At 34.6% G+C, this 20,481-nt stretch overlaps 1 protein-coding gene across 1 annotated transcript; it reads left to right on the top strand.

The window, feature by feature from the left end:
• The first annotated feature begins 17,196 nt into the window (after positions 1-17,196).
• On the top strand, positions 17,197-19,943 carry LOC129227856 (uncharacterized). Its single transcript, XM_054862472.1, has 3 exons — positions 17,197-17,206; positions 17,313-17,500; positions 19,329-19,943. Exons 1-3 carry the CDS (start codon positions 17,197-17,199, stop codon positions 19,941-19,943), a joined length of 813 nt encoding a protein of 270 aa, XP_054718447.1.
• The last annotated feature ends 538 nt before the right edge of the window (positions 19,944-20,481 follow it).

Raw genomic sequence — 20,481 nt, 5'->3', positions numbered from 1 at the left:
TTTGCATACTGAAAATATGCCTGAGTTGAGGATTGAGTGAATAAATGAAGCAGAAAGGGTACAATTGCTTTCTCAAATCATGTAAAGCATTAATGATGGTTTCAGTTACTTTTATCTTCTCAAAACGTCCAGCAATGCTTTTCCACTGAAAATAACTAATACGCTGTTCTTCATTTTGGATATCTACTTCTTCAAAAAGTATTTTTATATTATCTTCGCAAATCACACATTCAGAGTTCATACACTCAAATGAAGATGTATCACAACAAATAAAATCTATTAAATCCTTAGGTGATCCTACATTAAAGGTGGGTAATACCTCTGCTATTGCTTTGTAAATTTCTTCGAAATTTTCATGGTATCGACAAATACAGATGTTCTGGGGAATGCCTCTATATGGTTTTACAAAACTAGGTCTCATTGCTGCAAATGATGATTTCCCAATCTTAATGTCAGGAAATGTGTCTTTAAATATTTGGAAAGCTTCCCTTATTGTGAATAATAAATACCGCCTAGGATTTATGGCATTGTTTTGATTCTTCTTACGCCGTACTAATGCAGCTTTAGCTGAAGGATCAACTCTACTTATATCATCTCGAAGATAAAAATCGGTTACTAATTTATGCGCTGTGCTAGTTAAACAAACATTAGCTTTAGGAACTGGGGTGGTTTTTAGAATTACACCAGATTTTTGAGCTAAATTTGTAATGACAGAAAGCTTCTTAGTAGGCGATCTTGGAAGTTTTCTTTCTATACGCTTCATCATTCTCCCTAAAGCTTGCGGAGTTTAAGATTTCTTTGTTTCATTACCATGTCTGACTTTTGCTAATTCTCTACTTTTTCTTTTCCTAAGCTTCGCCTTTTCTCTTGGCAAAGCCTTTTCAGATTCTGATATCAGTCCTTTCACTTTATCATAATATGTTTTGTTTTGCTTCTTTCTCATCTTCAATTATTCTTTTTCATTTTTGTGCCTTTGCCTCCATAATTTCTGACGCTCTGCAGCATTTTTTCTCTTATTTTGAGCTATTTCCTCCATTGCAAACAGACTTCTTGTTGAAACCAAAATGAAATTTTAAGTAATGGTAACACTAAGAAGAAAGCAAACACCATGTGCATATTAAACTAAAAATGAATAAGTTGAGCTGTTTCACTAAACCTGATATTTCATACATTCGAAATAAAACACAATTAGAAAGTATATGAAAATATATACTAATAGCATAATTAAAAGTATAATGTGTTTGAATAATTGATCCACTGATGAAGTATAATTAAGAATTAATCACCTTGATTAAGTGTCTAATTAAATACTTCAGAATTATTCTGATCAGAAAGATAACTACTCAACTTGAGGGATTGTTGTTTATTTTTATTTTGATCTTATTTATTTGATTTCATTTTAGTATTACTTAGAAGTCAACCTACTGAGAACAAAATGTTACTCTTGTGACAGTAAAATGTTACTCTTGTGACATCACCCCAGAGCTTAATCTATGGATTAAAAAAATGAAATATTTAGTGTAAAATGTGTCTGATATTAACAAATCAGAAAATATGAAGTTTGAAGTGAAAATTTTAAAAAGTTTTTTCAAAATTAAAGCTTTGATATGTTTTTGTTACTCTTGTGACATGCATGTATTGACTACTAATTAAGCACTTGAAATTAGCTATTAATTAATAATAAAAATGTTTTAACAACATACATATGATAAATAAGATTATACTCTATTAAATTAAATGCAAAGTATCTATTTTTTTTGAAAAAAGGGAGATCCTTAGTCAGTTTACAAAATCAACATTTTAAGCCTTAGTGGAAATAAAATTGAGTGATCTTAATTCCCATTAAATTTTCATTGTATATTTATCTATGTGGAAATTTAAGTTACATTTTCAGTAACATCAATTTCTGAGGATTAAAATGGTGTATAACACTTGAGGTTTCATGAAAAAAAAAAATTTGTGAAAAAAGGTTCAATTGCTGTGGACGTACCCATATGTGTGTGTGTGTATAAATCTAATTTGAATTCTGACACTTGGAAATCGAATTATGTTTTTCGCAATCACAAGTTGCGACGGGACCCTACTCATTGGAGGCTATTGTTTCTAGAAACGGCTCATGTCCTCCCAAGCCTGCCCTTCCTCCTGGGTGTATGTAGGAGTGTGTGTATGCAGGACATGGACGCCACCGCCTAGGAGGAGGGATTCCAGTGGACAGTGCTGCTAGTGGAGACTAGGACCAGAAGAGCAGCTCCCTCCTCCAGTGGACGGGGGTGCTACAGAGGCCCCTGGTCCATTCTGAAAAAGGAACCGGACATCAAGGACGCTCAAATAAAAGCAATAAGCAATCGTGATTGCTCAAAAAAATATATATATATATATATATGTGTGTGTGTGTGTGTGTGTGTATGTATGTATCTAATTTGAATTCTGGCACTTTGAATTCAAATTATGTTTTTCGCAATCATGAGTTGCGACAGGACCCTACTCATTGGAGGCTATTGTTTCTAGAAAAAGCTCATGTCCTCCCAAGCCTGCTCCTCCTCCTGGGCGGTTAGGTGTGTGTATGTGTTTAAGGACTTGCTTGTGTGTAGACATACGTGTGTGTATGTAGGAGTGTGTGTCGGTTAGGTGTGTGTATGTGTTTAAGGACTTGCTTATGTGTAGACATACGTGTGTGTATGTAGGAGTGTGTGTATGCAGGACATGGACGCCACCGCCTAGGAGGAGGGGATTGTGGTGGACAGTGCTGCTAGTGGAGGCTAGGACCAGAAGAGCAGCTCCGTCCTCCGGTGGACGGCGGTGCTGCAGAGGCCCCTGGTCCATTCTGAAAAAAGAACCGGACATCAAGGACAGTTAAATGAAAGCAATAAGCAATCGTGATTGCTCAAATAAGATTTAAAAAAAAAAAAACTGTTTAAGTTTATAATTAATTTGAATTCTGAAATTTTGAATTCAAATTATGTTTTACGCAATCACAAGTTGCGACAGGACCCTACTTATTGGTTACTACCCTACTCGTTTCTAGAAACAACTCTCTCCCTCCTCTTGGGCGGTTACGTGTGTACAGTTGTGTATCTGTATGTGTAGGCTTGTGTGTGTGCGTAAACCTCTGTGCATGCACGTTGGCGTGTGTGTATGTGTATGAGCGTGCGTGTGTGCAGGACATGGACACCACCAAACAGGAGAAGTGGCTACCTGGGGACAGTTGCGCCTGCAGGCGGTGGGGTCGAAAAAGGAACCACAATGCCAAGGACGGTCAAGTGAAAACAATTAGCAATCATGATTGCTCAAAAAAAAAACAAAGTTTTGTAACTTGTGATTAGTCAAAGACCAGTTTTTTTTTTTTATTGTCAATAATATTACACTATATTCTGACACCATCCACCTACAAACTATGATGGTCATTCCGTTTTTTTTTAAATTATTAATTTAAGTTTATAATTATTGAAATAAAAAACATGCTTTTGGGCAAAGCGAGTCGTGCGAAGCTGGTATAGGATTTAATCATGTATTTATTTATAATTTCTTGACACATGTGCTGACTTAGATTTTTTATTTCAATAGGGAAGTTGCAACCTATTAAATATTTCTATTTTGACTATTACATATTGTTAACAGAACCCTCAAAACCCCGATATTCACCGACGCCGTATTTTAAAACACGACTGATTTTTAATGAATTTTTAAAAATCCCACGCGCAAAAAAGCGCGCCTTGAAGTAACGTCACATGGCAGTAGGGAAACTCACTCCCAGGGAGGTTCCGTGTTAAGACTACGAGCACAGAATACGCTCCGCATTTAAAGCCTTGAAATCAATTAATTAATCCGTTAAATACACAATGGAAGCTGGATTCGTGAGAGGACAGTCCAATAATCATCCTGAAGCGACTTCGATGATGATATTTTACTTTTTCCCGGAGGACGAGAGATTCAAAGTTTAATGTGATATCCCTTTTTAAGAAACGCGAGGAGTTAAATGAGCAACGTTACTTGCAAGCGGGGTGTGTGGTAACCCTCGGTTTTCGCTTGAAAGTTTTTCGCTTTATTAGCAATAAATCTCTCTTTCTTTCTTTCCCGTTCCTTTTCTCTTTTATTATTTTCTATTGTTTAAATTCCATTTAATTTTATTCTTTTTTAAAATTTTGTGTTTTAACTTTGCAAAGAAAAAAAAGGAAAAATTTTTTATAGTTTCGATATAAAAAGTGCTTTAATTTTTTTTGAATTAAAGAAAGGTTAAAGAAATGTATTTTGCAGCTAAACTGAAAATGTATTTTTAAAGTATCACTTAGTATTAGTTAAAGTTTCAAGATATTTTTTCATATTTATAAAGAAAGTATTAATAATGTTTTCATTATGATTAAAATGCAAATAGTGATGTTTTTACCCCTTTCTATTTAAATTTAATGCGTGGGATTTCAGTTCCTTTGCAATTTTTTAAAATGTCTTATATTCTTATTCAATACGTATTTTTGAAAGTATTATGAATTTTTTTTTAATTTTTTTCGCCATAATACGCAGTAATGAGCAAGCCGGGGGAAAAAACACTGGCCACGCTCATTTTCTTTTTTTCAAATTGATTCGTATATGTTAAATTAGCAGTTACTATTTATTTTTGACATGTATTAATTTTTTGAAGGGGGGGGGGTGATTTTTTTCGGGTACAAAGTTTGTATGCACCAATTAATAACGCTACGAAATCGTATCCAAAACTTACGATTTTTCTTTCTTTTTATAGTCTAAATAAATAAATAAATAAATGAAACATTACAGATAATTCAGTTAATTACCGCCCATTAGCCAGGGCTAAAGCAGAAATACGTGAAATACACCGCCAGCTCAGTCATTTCCAGCCGAGGACTGCAGTTTCGTGCTTATTAGCACTCAACAGCCCGGCGTAGGAAAGTGACTGAGCTGGAGATGGAAAACTTCTTAAGGAAGCCAAGAGTGCCAAACAAACTGGTAGCTAATATAGAATTAGCGCCACCTGCTAATTCTATATTAGCTTATCTAATGACGAAAAATAGACCCACGGTCTAGAAATTGTTTTTTTTTTTCTGTCAAAAAAAACCTGTTTCGAAGCACAGGACTGAGGTTTTCGGTTAAATTTATAAGTTTAACTTGCGCTGTGCAACTGACAGAAGTGAATAGCTCGATCGGCAGAGCGTTCGACTGGTAAACCAGAAGAACGAGTGTTTGGGCCCAATCCGGACGATCCGCATCGAAAAATTAGACAAATCATTAGACACTAATCATTAAAGTAGCTGATTGTTTGCACAATTAACAAAATTACTACTTTGATATTAAATTGGCCTCGAATTTTAAATATTAAAAGCTTTTTCTTTTTTTTTATTTCTATGAACAAGGCATTTTTTTTATTTTTTATTATTTATGAGTAAAGTAATTAGAACTTAGCTGGGCCATTGTTTATGGTTACTTCTAGTAGGTAACACTTTCATGTAAGATCTTAAAAAAAAAAAAAAAAAAGTAAATAAAAGGTTTCGAAATTAAAAAATATTTGCGTTCAAAAGTTACGTTTTCTGGAGAATGACCCTTAAAATACAATTAATAACACAAGTAAGGCCAAAAATAAGTGGAATAGGAACGCTCCTTGCTTTTACGAAAACTTGCACCTATATGATGCAACCTATAGTTAACTGATTCTTATTTGTTTTTTGTTTAGCTTTTAAAGCTCTGGAACCGGTCAGAAAACTAAATCATAATGTAAGCGAAAATATAAGTATCAGGTTTAACATTTCAGACTACAATGAGTTTTTGACCCTTTGTACAAATAAAAAAAGAAAAAAATACTACCTCGAATTGAAATTACGCTTTTCATTTAGTTTAACCTATGAATATTTATTAGAAAACGAAGTAAAACATTAAAATTACTAACAACTCGATCGGTAAAATATCACTTTTTTTCCTTCTTTCGGCAAAAATAAATAGCCAGTCATATTTTTATTACATTCGAAAAGCTACGCTTAAAAAGCGAGCTTAGTTCAACTGATTTTGTATATTAACCGCTCAGTTAAATGATGAACACGTGCTGCCATCTAAGCCATTACGGTTCAAGCAGCCTGCGGTAACAAATTGCATAAATTTTCAAAAATAAAAACACTTGTCTTCAATATCTTATCTTATACATTATTTTTGTGGATTATTTTTCTGTCGGTATGCGAGATTTTTCTCATTTCTTGAAGAAATTCCTCCTCATGTAAAAACTTATTTAGCCGGCTAATGACGAAAAATAGACCCACGGTCTACAAATCAATTTTTCGGACACGCCCCTTGCGGTTGCAGAACCTTGATGCAGCCTGTAGTTCTTATGAAAAAAATTTTTAAAGCAAAAGTCTAATACAATTTTCCAATTTTTTGCGTCGTTTTCGGTGAAAAAAAAAAATTCGCCATTAACCTGTTTTTTTTAAAGTAAAACTTAAAAGTAGACTTAATTGTTCGCTTAAATTGATAAGTTTTTTCCCTTAGAGCCTTCGGCTATAAACTAGCTGAACTTCGGGTTGTCCGACATTATAGCTAATTTAGATTCATACTACGCATTACATGTACTCATACATGCAACAGATAGCACACGTAAGGCAATAAAATAAATACGACGGGAATGCTACTTATGCGTTTCGACTCCATTATACAGGCTACAGTTATTATTGAGATAAGTTGACTATTAATCGAAGGGTGTTCTTTCTTTGTTTTTTAAAGCTTTGACTCCGTTCAGATAACTAAGCATAATGTGTAAGCATAAAAAAATATATTAGATTTAAAAATTCAGACCTCAGAGGAATCCTTTTTGTGCAGAAAAACTTTCATTGTATGCTGAAATGTAGGTTTTTCTAATAGCAGTGTTCGACCTTTTGTATAAATAAAAACATACTACGCCAAATTGAAATTACAAGTTTCACCCAGTAAACCTTTAACTATTTATTCGAATACGATGTAAAACATTAAAATTTTTATCAACTTCATCAGTAAGAAATCATTTTCTGCTCCTCTGCTTTTGGTAAAACTTGTGCTGGCATTCAAGCCGTAACGGTTAAAGCAGCCTGCTATGGGAAATTGTATCAATTTTCAAAAATAAAAAGATATTTTCAATCCAATTTATTATTTCTCAAGAATGTTTGTTTCAATCGCTACGCGAGATCTTCCTCATTCCTTAATCAAATTCCATGTTTTACGAATAATTTTAAAGCGTATCATGCTGGCTAATAACAAAACATAGACGCATTGTCTTTTTTTTTTTTTGGCAAAAAGCTTTTTTGCTGTTTTTTATTACACATTGCTTCAATGCTATTTGCTAGAAGATTGCTTCAAATTCTTGCATTCGAAAACGAAGGCGCCATTACTCGGTTGGTTGGAGTGTCGCGTTAATTTTCAGAATAGCTCCAGTTCGTATCCGTGCCAATAAAAATATCTTTAATGCTTCTTTTTTTTTCCGTCAGAGGCGGACATTGGCAGGATTGTATTTGCCACAACCCATTTTCACATGCACCATTACTGCTTTTTCACGAGTCACTCAGTCACACTTCTAATGATATTTATGTTTGCATTGGAAATGCATACAACCAAAAAGTAATAAGGGATGATCACATTTTCCCAACATTGTATTTAACGAGGTTTTGTTGCTGATGTCTTCGAATTACATGCCTTCTTTTGTGTGTTTACTTTTTTCTGTTTACTTTAATCCGTTTCCTTTTTTCGATTCTTCTTCATAATGTTCTTTCTTTGAAATTTTTAAAGAGTGATTTGCCACATGAAACGATTCAAAGCACAATGCGGAGTTACGCTTGGGTCGACTAGTTTACTTCTTTGCTACAAATGTTTTGTATTTGCTTCAAACTGTGTACGAAATCTTGTACAAAATTAAAGATTTAAAGACAAACCGTGAGTTCATCTGATACAAAACTGATCATTCTGATGCAAAAACAGTGTTTTTACAGATACAAAACTCTTCGTTCTGATACAAAATTGGCAGTTTTGTTGATACCGAAATGAATTTTTGATTTTTCACCCCTGCAATCGTTATAAGCATACTATACATGGGTTGATTTCATTATGCAATGATAAATTGATTCTAAAATTGATTGAAAAGGGTTTTTCTTTTTTTACTGCTAGTTACTTAAATTGTAAACAAAATTATTGCTGTTTGAAACCCGCTAATCCTTTTTATTTTGATGATACCGAAATGAATTTTTGATTTTCCACCCCTGCAATCGTTATAAGCATACAATACATGGGTATTTCATTATGCAATGATAAATTGATTCTAAAATTGATTGAAAAGGGTTTTTCTTCTTTTTACTGCTAGTTACTTAAATTGTAAACAAAATTATTGCTGTTTGAAACCCGCTAATCATTTTTATTTCTTTTCAGGCACCACCTGGAGATCAAAAGCAAAAAAATCTATCATATTCAATTTCAGGCATGGAACTCTGCGTCAATAGTTGCTGCCACATTGATGTTCGTCATGCAAGTTACATTGGAGAACTGATCGAACGCAATTTCCATGATTTCCATGATTATAAATTGCAATAATGTAATTTCAGTTCTTCTGAATAGTTCTCACATATTGAACTGAAACGAAGATTGCTGTGGGTACAAACGAAAACTCGCTTCTTTTAAATTTGGTTCTGAAGTATTTTTAAAAGTTTATTTTGAAGCAGGCGAAAAAAAAAAATTATGATCTTTTGAAATTTATTTTGAGTATTTCTGTCTCTTGGAAAGCCTAAAAGAACACTTGAAGTATGAAGAAAAACCAACTACTTCTGAATCTTGTTCTAAGCAATCTTTTAGATCGGCACACGTGAATGAACAATCGAGATTCCACTTCGAAAAACTAGATTCATGGGAGAGTTCTAGAAGGAGTTTTTTTCTCCAGCAGCAAGCCTAAAAGACTACCTTCTTGATTATCTTGTTCTAAAAGAGTTTCTCAATCAGAAATCCCGAAAAACTACTTAAAAATGGATAGCAACGGTGAAAAATCATATTCTTGCGAAGTTTGTTTTGAGGAATTTTCTGAAGTTGAAACCCTGAAAACACACTTAAATATCCATACTACTGAGAAACCTTATTCTTGCGAAGTTTGTGTTGAGGAATTTTCAGAAGTTGAAACCCTGAAAACACACTTAAATGTCCATACTACTGAGAAACCTTATTCTTGTGAAGTTTGTTTTGAGGAATTTTCTGAAGTTGAAACCCTGAAAACACACTTAAATATCCATACTACTGAGAAACCTTATTCTTGTGAAGTTGGTTTTGAGGAATTTTCTGAAGTTGAAACCCTGAAAACACACTTAAATATCCATACTACTGAGAAACCTTATTCTTGTGAAGTTTGTTTTGAGGAATTTTCTGAAGTTGAAACCCTGAAAACACACTTAAATATCCATACTACTGAGAAACCTTATTCTTGTGAAGTTTGTTTTGAGGAATTTTCTGAAGTTGAAACCCTGAAAACACACTTAAATATCCATACTACTGAGAAACCTTATTCTTGTGAACTTTGCCCGAATAAATATTCCCGACGATCTCACTTGATAGAACATTTAAGGATCCACACCGGTGAAAGACCATTTGCTTGTAAATTTTGTCCTGAGACATTTCCTCGATCTGAAAGCCTTAAACATCACTTACGAACCCATACTGGTGAACTACCGTATTCCTGCGAAATTTGTTTCAAGAAATTTTCTCGAGGCTCAAACCTGAGAGCTCACCTTAGAGTACATACTGGGGAAAAACCGTATAAGTGTGAAGTTTGTCCCAAGGAATTTTCTCAGCTAAAACACTTAAAAAAGCACCGCGGTATACATTCTGATGAAAAACCATACGCCTGTAATATGTGTCCTAAAAAATATTTTCGACTGGATAGCCTGAAAAGTCACTTGAAAGTTCACACTGGGGATAAACCGCATGCCTGTGAAGTTTGTTCCAAAGAATTTTCCGATTCGTCAACCCTGAAAACTCACTTAAGGATCCATACGGGGGAGAAACCCTATTCCTGCGAAGTATGTTCTAAGAAATTTTCTCAGTTATCAAACCTTAAAGTACATCGGGGGATTCATTCTGCCGACAAACTTTTTCCCTGCGAAGTTTGCTCGAAGAAATTTTCGCAAGCATCGAAGCTGAAAAGTCACTTGAAAATACATTCAGATGACAAACCATTCTCCTGCGAAGTTTGTTCTAAGAGATTTTCTGAAGCGAGAAAATTGAAGAAGCACTTGATAATCCATTCTGACGAAAAGCCATATTGCTGTGAGGTTTGTCTCAAGAAGTTTTGTAAACTAGATCACCTGAAAAGCCATGTGAAAGTTCATACTGGTGAAAAACCGTATTCTTGTCAGGTTTGTTCAAAGGATTTTGCTCGAACGTCAGATCTTAATAGACACTTGAGAATCCATTCAAAGTGAAATATCCTTATTTCTATGAAATATGTTCTGGAGACTATTTTCAACAAGGAGACGAGAAAAGCACGTGAGAAAAGACCACACGAGAGGAAAACTATATTCCTATGAAGTTTGGTTTTAGAAACTTTGAGGTTTAAAAAGTCATTTAAAGGAGAAAAGTTGTCAGTCTAATTCCAGAATCTGTTGTGGTGAAAATTGATCTTCTTGTGTAGTTGTTGATGGGAAATACTTAAAGACTTGTTGGGGAAAAACCATATGCTTTTGGAGTTGGTACGAGATGTCTTCTGAATTTGACAAGTCTGAAATAGTACTTAGTAATACTTTTTTGGTTTCGTCAACTGCTTTGTAAGCAGAGAGGCGCGGGTTCGATTCCGGCCTGTATCCCTGGGTGTTCTTTCATTCTCTCATGAATTTTAAATCTTTCATTTGTGTGTCCTGAGAATAAAATTTGAAATATATTATGCATAAGGGAGGCAAGACACTTAGATTGTAGTCCTCATCAAGAACAAACCTGTGCAATAAGCACCAAAAGAAAGAATCCTTTTTATCGAAAATTTGCTCTGGGGAATTTTTTCTAAAAAATGCCTGAAAGTGCACGAAAATTTCATTTTGACAAAAAAAAAAAGGGGGGGGGAAAAAGGAAAAAAATAATATTTATAATTAGCCATGCACCGATACCATATTTTCGCGAATACTGAATATTCTTACCGATTTCTTACCGATTATTTGCTGTAATGTGTCTTTTGTGAAACGTAAATACATTTCCACTTAACATCATAAAGTCATGTACATTAAATGTAATTATTAATTTAAAATAAAATAAATCATTCCAAAAGCAAACTAATATATGGTAAATTGCTAATTTGGTTTAGGTTTGTTTGCTTTTTATTTTATCTTTACATTGGTAGTAAACATCAATTTTCAAAAGCAGGGACTGTTTTTGAACCAAAACGTAATAGGCTGCACCTGAAAGTGCAGAATGCCTAACTTTCCTGCACCATCGTTAATTTATTCATTTTGAAGAATATTTAGCATTTCACTTAGTGTAAAACTTGAGAAATTAAGAGACTGCAAAATATAATATCTAAATATTTCCCTTTTATATGCATTAAAAATCAACTGCAGTAAACTCCCGATTATCCTCGGAATAGGATGGAATGGTAATCGCGGATAAGGCCAATCGACGTTTTTAACCTGCAAAATTATTAAAAAAAAACGATTTTAGTGTTTAGTGTATGCCATAACTTAAAACAATCATACAATTGCACACATTTAAACTAAAGCTAAAGCGGCAATAGTATGTGTAAAAATTGTATGTACAAGCAAAAAATATTCACTTATTTTTGCAAATGGGTTACACGCCTAAGGGAGCAAATCATGTGAACAGGTTTTTGAAGGATTTCAAGTAAGGTTACATGAAAAATGTATAGGGAAAGGGAGGAGATTTTTTTCGTACGGACTGGTCTTAGTCAGGTTTTGGCGATGTTGGAATGTTTGATGCCATTGAAAGGGAAATGCAAAGAAGAAATTGGAATGTATAAAAATAAATTTTGCACTCGTTAAATTAAAATGGGTGCATTTATCTATATTCAGTTAGTCGTTGCCAAAGTGAAAAAGGGTGCGGATTATCCACACAACAGATAATGGGAAGCTAACTGTATAAATTTTTTTTAGAATAATGATAATTGTGTTTGTGCGGTTTTTTTTATGGAGCAATCACGATTACTAATTGTTTTCACTTGACCTTCCTTGACGTTCCGGTTCCTTTTTCAACCCCACCGTCCTCTGCAGGCGCGGCTCCTCCGGTCCTGAGCAAAGCCCCCCGGAATCCGCCTCTCCTGGTCGATGGCGTCCACGTCCTACTCACACGCACGCTCATACACATGCACACCTGTCTACGCACACACAAGCCCACACATACACAACTATGCACACATAACCGCCCAAGAGGAGGAGCAGGCTTGGAGGGACTGGAGCCGTTTCTTGAAACAAGTGAGTAGGGTAGTAACCAATAAGTTGGGTCCTGTCGAAACTCGTGATTGCGAAAAACATAATTTGAATTCAAAATTTCAGAATTTTTTATTCCTGGTTTCTGTTTCATATTCAAATGTTCATATATAACTCCAATTAGGCAGCATCTGAAAACACCTTTATTTTTTTAGCATCATTTTTTGGGTGAAGGAAGCTCCCGCAAAAGATCTGGATACAAGAACTTCGGCGAAATAAAAAAAAAGAAAGGGAAATTTTTTTTTGTAACGAATCTAAATTATCTGAATTAACGTGTTCACCAACATTTCTTAGAATACCGCTAAAAAACCTTGTTTTGATTAATTAGATAACTCGAAACCGGATAGCGTCAAGACATAGTAAACAAGAAAAAAGTTTTTCACTTAAAAAATTTTTAACATTGCATTTTTTCCAGAAAAAATAAATTTGTTTACTTTTTGTAGTGGATAAAGAGGCGGATGAGGAAATTTAACTTACGTTTTTCGTGTTTAATTTGACAGCAAGGGTTTAGGGGGCCCCGGCCGAAAGGTCAGTACTCTGGAAGCCCACGATGGCATAGCAGAGCGGGGTTCCCTTTTGTGTACCTGTTCGCCGAAAAATGATGTCTTCTTTCGGTGAAAAGAAAGAAAAAAGTCTTAATGTAAAGCTACTATATATACGAGCCTAGAGCATCAGCATAAGATCAGCCATTTAGGATCAGAGCGTGCGTTTGAGTGGTTGTATTTTCTGCCGAGTTATCGCGTTCGGTGACTTTTCACTGCGAGTGATTATAAGTGGCACGTGGATTGTTTGTTAAATAACGTATTATTTTCGGCAAATTTGGAGAAAACCGAAACTTTGCTGTGTTAAACCTTGCAGCGCAACAATGAAAAATTCGATCCAAAATGGCTAAACTTAAGCTGATCCGTCGGCCTATCTAGAGTCCCTCTCCAGCTATTAACTAGAAACGAAATAGGGCCGTGGTAGCCTGATCGGTAGGGCATTGGACTCGGGGCCGGAGGGGCTCGGGTTCGATCCCCGCTGGTCGAAGACCCACCGTCGTCATTAAAGGGGACTGGGCGACGTTAAATATGCTCGTGGTCTCAATGTCCTCCAAGTGAAACGATACCTCTGGGGGTGCTAGTACCAGGTAGCTATTAGCTCTTGGACTAGTTCTAAATTCTCATTAACTGTTCGATCCGGTGATGGTGCTGCTATCTATCGGTATATAAAATAATGGAGGCAAGGCACTAGTATGCAGACCTCGACATAAATACAGTTGAAGTCAGTTGTGACTCTTGAATAGAAATAGAAATAGAATAGAAACGAAATGGGAAGATTGGGCGCCGGGAACATTCGGCGCCGAGCACTTTGGGCGCCAGGAACTTTGAGCGCGGAGCACTTTGGGCGCTCGGCACATTGGGTGCCAGGAGCTTGGGCTCAATGTATTCAGCGCTGAAAATGCTCGGCGCCCAATGTTCCCGGTCCTCAATTGACGACGCTTAATCGAAGGCGCCCAATCTTCTTAGACCGAACTGGAAAATAAACGTTCGATTTCTCCATTTTTTACCGCGAAATTTTCTCTCCGTCAGCCTCCTGCTGTGACGTCACGGAACTAGTGAGAGAGTTTCTTGCAAGAATGAAGTGCTGGTTTAGGTCATCCGCAGAAGATTTGCGCTGTTTACGTTCCTCGCGTCAATAGCTTTGTTTATGTCTGTGCCTGGGGCAAGTTTAATATTACTTCACAAGCTCTAATGTTCCGCATATGAAATGGGCATTAGTTTTGAGAATTTAGACAGGCGAGATGTTCTGAAATCACAAAGGTTATCTTAACTACTTCGCAGTGCAATCAAAATAATCCAAAAAAGGAATGCGCACTGTGCATCGCGTCGCTAGTTCTTATTTTATATATATTGGTAGAAATTTAAAAGATAATCAAATGAGATTATGAAACCAAATTCCCGTTAGTCACACTGAGTGAGCAAGATTTTAACTTCATTGACTACAAAAAGAATTTGTTCTACACGTTTAAAATATTCGTGCACGTGAGTCTTGTTGAATTATTTTATTAAGTTTTTAATGTGCCAATAAAATATGTTACCACACAAATCACACAGTTTATTCAGCTTCTGTTATGTGATATAAAAAAGGTTTTTAATGTAAAAAATGCCAAATATAAAAATCCATTAAATTTGTTTGCAGGGCTTGAATAAATGAATTTGTAAGCTTTACAGTAGGTTTTCAGTACCTGAAATCTATTTATGAAATGTATTATTCTTAAAAGAAAAACAAATAAAACAGGTTTTTTTTTTTGAGCGATCACAAACTCCTTTTTGCCCTTACTAGACCAAAGTTGAACTAAAACAGTAAAAAATTAACATTTAGATTACTGTATCTACAACGTCTATCATAAGTTTTACAAACAATATCCATAAAAACTTTATGGTTTTAGAAAGCTTGAAATCTACAGAACAACTACTTGAAGAAATTTTTTTTTAATCTATGAATAATTCATTAGAATATTGGCAATTGTATAACAATGTATGAAGTTTGCTATTTCCTGAGTTATATGTCCGCAACAGGCAGTTTTTAATTTTTATTTTTTGTAGTCAAGGAATCGGCCCCTAAAGTTAAGATAGCATAAATAGCTTCAGATTATACCCACAGAAAAAAAGTAGGTTTTTATGAAACTTAACTGAAATGATCTGTGTTTAGAGTCTGATTGTTAAGTCCCTAATGGTGGAATTGCCGTGTTGCTCTGATTTTTCAGATTAACATGGCAATAGTTCATTTAATATATTTATTTGAGACTGAAATTTTCATTGTCTTAATTACAAATTATTTGGGTGTGATTTTATTCATTTTTTTTTCAGGGCTTAACTCTAACAGACTTTACGTTTAAGAAAAGGATTTTTTGTGTAAAATTTAAAAATTTTAAGAAAAAACATCTAGGTATATAGATGAACTTAAACACTTAAACTTCAGGGGCATTTCTTGATATTTGTGACATTGGGGTGTCCGTAACTAAACTTGCTAAAAGGTTAGAATATTTATATATATGGAGAAAGCGCATTTCAAAAGACATGAATGTCTTTTTTATATTTTATTTACTTCATATTATGCATGTAATCGCACTCAAAACATCAAAAGTACAGTTGAAATCAGTTGATACGAATTGCCAAAAATTCACGAATTTGTTCGTATTAACCGTTATTTGTAACAACCGTGAATAAGTAAAGTGTTGAAAAATTTAAAGTGCATGTGTAAATTCAAAACAGAATTGCTCTGCAACTTATTTACAATGTCTATCTTTTCATGAATTGTTAGTGCTTTTCTTTTTATGCTCGTCATCTTTAGCTTTTAATGGGCTACCAAATAAAGCAACATTCAGTTTTATAATGCCCATATCACACGATAGAGATTACAGGACATCGCAACCGTAATATCAACCGTCAATGCTATCTGGAACTGGTTTTTCTACCCATTTCCAATAACGATTGCTCCAAAATACTCGTGTGCTATTGAAATTCGCAGTTGCTCTTATAGGAGCAATTTTTTTCCTCCGCTAGAAAAAAATTCCCTCTAATTTCAGGCAAGTTACAAAAGAACCAATCAGGGAGCTGGAATTTCGTGATGTCAAGCACCATCGCTGTCAGAGCATTTTCAGTCATGGCGACAAATAATAGCATGGAGGTTCGTGAGTGGAATTCCGAAATAACGGAATTCCTCATTAATGAAGTAAAATCAAAAGATCATTTGTGGAATATAAACTCTGGTGCGTATAAAATTCGTACGCTCAAGCGAGTTTCCTACGAAGAAATTGCTGGGAAGATGAAAATCATATTCCCGGCTCACGCATCCCAGTTTACTGGAAGTAAGTGAACTTTTTATGTACTCTTTTGATTTTGTTTTGAAAATGTTTTATTACTTTAACGCTATTAGTGTTATGATTATATATCTTTTGCTTTTGCAGTCATTTATTCTGTAATTGTGTCATTGCTTCGAATTCTTACCAGTTTTTAATATCAAAATATTCGCCAAGAAACTCTCCAAGTTTCGTTGGTGTGCAGATTTTCATTTGACATTTCAAAACAGAAAGTTTCATGTGTTTTTAATTTTTTTAGAAAAAATCATTATAGATTCACTGAATTTTTTTTTACTATTCATTCCATTTGTTATTTATTTTAAATTTAATTTGTAATTTAAGTTGAACCAAAAATAATTTCTAGAACAATTTTATTTTTATTATTTATTGTAGTTTGAAATTGTAACTTGCAAAAATAAACGTATAGGTGGAGTCTGGGCTTGTTGGATCAGTGTCAATTATTTTAATGCTTTTACAGTTTAACCCCGATTTAACGATTGTCAAGGAACTGGAAAAAGATATTGTTAAGTCAAGGATATCATTAAAGCGAGGAGCATAGACATTCAATGCAGTAAAATTCAGATCAGTGAAATGTATCATTAAATTGAGGAAATTTTTAAATGAAAGTTATACTTGAACATTTTTATTTAATGGTCGGTGTATCTCGATGAGATCATTTTTTCGGCAGCAGTCTATTTTTGGTGGCACATTCAAACATTTTTCTTGTTCAGCTGGCTATTGTATTTTGTGTGATTCAATTTCCTGCCTTCTTTTTGAACTGCCACCTAGAATGATTGTGCCATCCCAGTAGTCATAGAATGTCATTTTGGTTGTTGAATTATCAAATATTCGTAATTATGACTGTGTGTGAAAACAATGAGGAATTAAATGAAAATGTATGCATACTGTCAAGACTATTAAAGCCCATGTACTATGGAAGGCAGTAAGTTTTGTAATGAGCACAACAGGCTAGTAAATATTTCGGAATGTTAATTTTCATTACTTAATAGTGTTCAAAACTTTATATTGATTACTTGATTTATTTTTAGAGACCGTAGCTGCCAAATTTAAATCGCTGCGGAAGATATTCAAGGCGAATTTAAAGAAGTTGAAGCAATTAAAAAGCGGAGCAGGCTGTGATGGTTTTACTGTGCCCTGGGCATATTTTTCAAGTCTGCAGTTTCTTCAAGAAACGGAAGAAGCAACTGAAAGCTTCTCCAACCTTGATTCTATAGTGGTAAATAACTATTTTTTAATTACTGTCTTTATTATACTCAAATGCATTTCAGGTGCATTGCATTAAAATTTAGTTTTTTAAACAATCCATTGTTGGAAACTATTTTCCACAAGTGCATTTTGTAACAGGCTTGGCACTTAGTGCCCTCGCTACAGTTGAATCTACCAATTTAATTAGTGTTGCTTAAAAGGCTTTGGGACCATTTCACAGTATTTTGTCGAAACGTTGAGTCCACAACATTTTTTGGCATAACTATACAATTTACTGTTTGATTATTGTTTTATTTTAAGGGTTTGTGTTGGTAGGACTAACTCAAAATAAAATTTTGTGCCAATAAAACAATAAATTAAATAGTTATAGCTAAAAAAGTGTCATGTTATGGATTCCACATTTAGACAAAATACTGCGAAACGGTCCTTTGGCAAGTGGGTGTGAGACCTCCACAAAACTGAATAATGTATATAATCAGTGTGTAGATGCACCCAGGGGTGTGCACAGAATGGTCCCCCACCATATTGTTTACCCCTTTATTTTACCCCTAGTTTTAAAAATATTGCGCCCCCTTCACGCTTGGTCCCAGGCCAACATGTGTCCCCAGGGCTTGTTTAACCTCAGAAGTTAGGGGAAGCTAAGTCTCATTTCTGAGCCCACCACCTTTTGTTTTCAGTACATATTTTCTAAAATTCTATATACATTGAAACAAAACTCACTAATGCTATTCGTTATATTTCCAAAAAATGGCAAAGCAGACTTCCAATTAAACTTTATTCCCCCCCCCCCCTCTCCCAAACATATTGAACTTTTGTACATTACATATTTTTGTACTCTGATTCGCAGCAGATAAGGGTGTTTAGTTGTTGTTTCAGATTCATCACTTCATAAAATTCATCAAGTGTGGTAAAAGTGTATTGTAAAGCTTTTAAGTGAGTTTTGGGCCGCCTGTTAATTCTGAAGGGAAGCTCAAGTTTCCTGAGCCTTTTGGGTGATCGGGGCCCTGGGTGTCCCTTCTTCCCCTTGTGCATGCGCCTGCCTGCATCTACCATTTATATTAGTGTGGTTGTAAGACCTCCACAAAACTTAATAGTGTATGTAATCGGTGGAGACAATGGGATGAGCTTAAGCACAACCCCCCCTCCTCCTCTACAGTCTTTTGGTCATAGTTTCTGCAACTCATTCTATGAAACGACTTCTCACTGTAATTCATTATTTTTAATTACCATTAAGTGAGAAACACCCAATTCGAATTTTCATTCCTTAAGAAGGATGGATGTTTTCTTTTGAAGGGCTATTAGTGTATTAATTCACATTTTTACAGAATGTACTTTACTGTACATTATAAGCAACAAAAAAACTTGTTTGTTAAAAATTAGAAGTTGCCTTTAAATTGCAAAAATTTGTCGAAGGAAGAAAATATCCTCACTATTTTGGTCAAATTATATAATCTCCATAATCTTGCATTCATAAGTATTTCCTTCAAATCCCGAAGCAAGAGTCTGCTAATTTGTAATTTCAATATTGTTTGTTAAAAATTTTTACTGTATATTATGTTAATGATAATATGCTACACTCTATTACATTTTTAGTTGTACAGTGAAATCTCGTTGCAATGGATTTTGAGAGAGTGCAAATGTTTTTTGTTATAACAAATTTTTGTGCAATGGAATTCAAGCAATATAATGGAAATTAAATCAGGACTCAAAATTTATTTCATTGAACTCAATATTTCTTTCTATTGAAATTCTTTGTGATAAGATTTTGCTGTAATATCTTAGATATGTTTAGTGCACATGTTCCATCTGGTGATTCTAAAGTAAAAAAAAATTTTTAGGCGCCCACAAAAGCAACGGAGGAGGATGAACTGTCATTATGCTTTTCCCAGGATCCAGCCATAGCCGAGCTGCTTGAAGAAGTGGGGGAGAGTGAATACAACTTGGCCAATTCCCCAGAACCAGTGGAGGTAGTTCTTCCAGATTCACCTCTCGCCCACACTAACATGCCTCCACGAAGCGAATGGACAAGACCAAGCTGTTCTTCTGCAGTCCAGCACAGCTTGCATCCAAGCTGCACAACTGCCACACAAATTAACACCCAGCCCAGCTCCTCAACTGGTGCCCCAACCCAGCCGAAAACACCTACTGCTGGTATAAAAAGGCTTGCCAACACCCCATTATATTCAGGCAAGCCTAATAAAAAGCAATCTAAAGCCCCTAAACCTCCCAATAATGGGGAGGATGAGCTGCTGAAGGAGGCCTGCAAGACATTGTCAGGAATAAATTCCTCCTCATCAAACACCAATTTTTTACAACCTGGGGATGAAGCTTTTGGCAGATATATTGTCTCAAAATTGGGGCAATTTTCTCATCCCAGGTTGGGGAATCGGTGCGAGAAGGAAATTGTCAACGTCTTGATGATGCATCTGGAAGAGGATGATGCTACATTGTGATGTAGTAGCGTCATAAATGTTGTAATAATCTTTTATTATTTTTTTCTATTCATTATTATTCTTTAAATATATTGTTTTTTTTTTTTTTTTTTTGTTAACTAGAAGCTACTAAAGTCTTTTTTTATCATTTAGAGAATAAAATGTCTGTATTTTTAAGTTTTTATTGTTCTATTTATTTTGTGTCACAAAGCTTTTCAGTTGCACTGTAACAAATACATGAGTGACGTTCGACTTTTGTATCTTAAGTGCTACTTGTGTCTCAGTTAACATCTTTTATTCTTTCTCTACATTGAGCACAAATGTTTCAATAAATGCATTCCTTAAAAAAGTTTTGTGAGTATAGTTTAAAGTGTTAGTACATTTCCAGTATATTTATAAAGTCATAGTTTAAAAATAATAATTATTATGATAGATTTACTGATGAGTTCAGCAGCATTTGAATTTTATTTAAAAATTTTCACATTTGTCTCTTAAGAGATGAATTTATGTATAATTTCTTAAAATTCAAACTTCTACATGCCTATAAATAATACTTCCT

This window comes from Uloborus diversus, chromosome 8 (genome assembly GCF_026930045.1).
Source record: "Uloborus diversus isolate 005 chromosome 8, Udiv.v.3.1, whole genome shotgun sequence".
Classification (NCBI taxonomy): Eukaryota; Metazoa; Arthropoda; class Arachnida; order Araneae; family Uloboridae; genus Uloborus; species Uloborus diversus.
The sequence above is the reverse complement of the archived record's forward strand: the minus strand, read 5'-3'. Positions and strand labels throughout refer to the sequence as shown.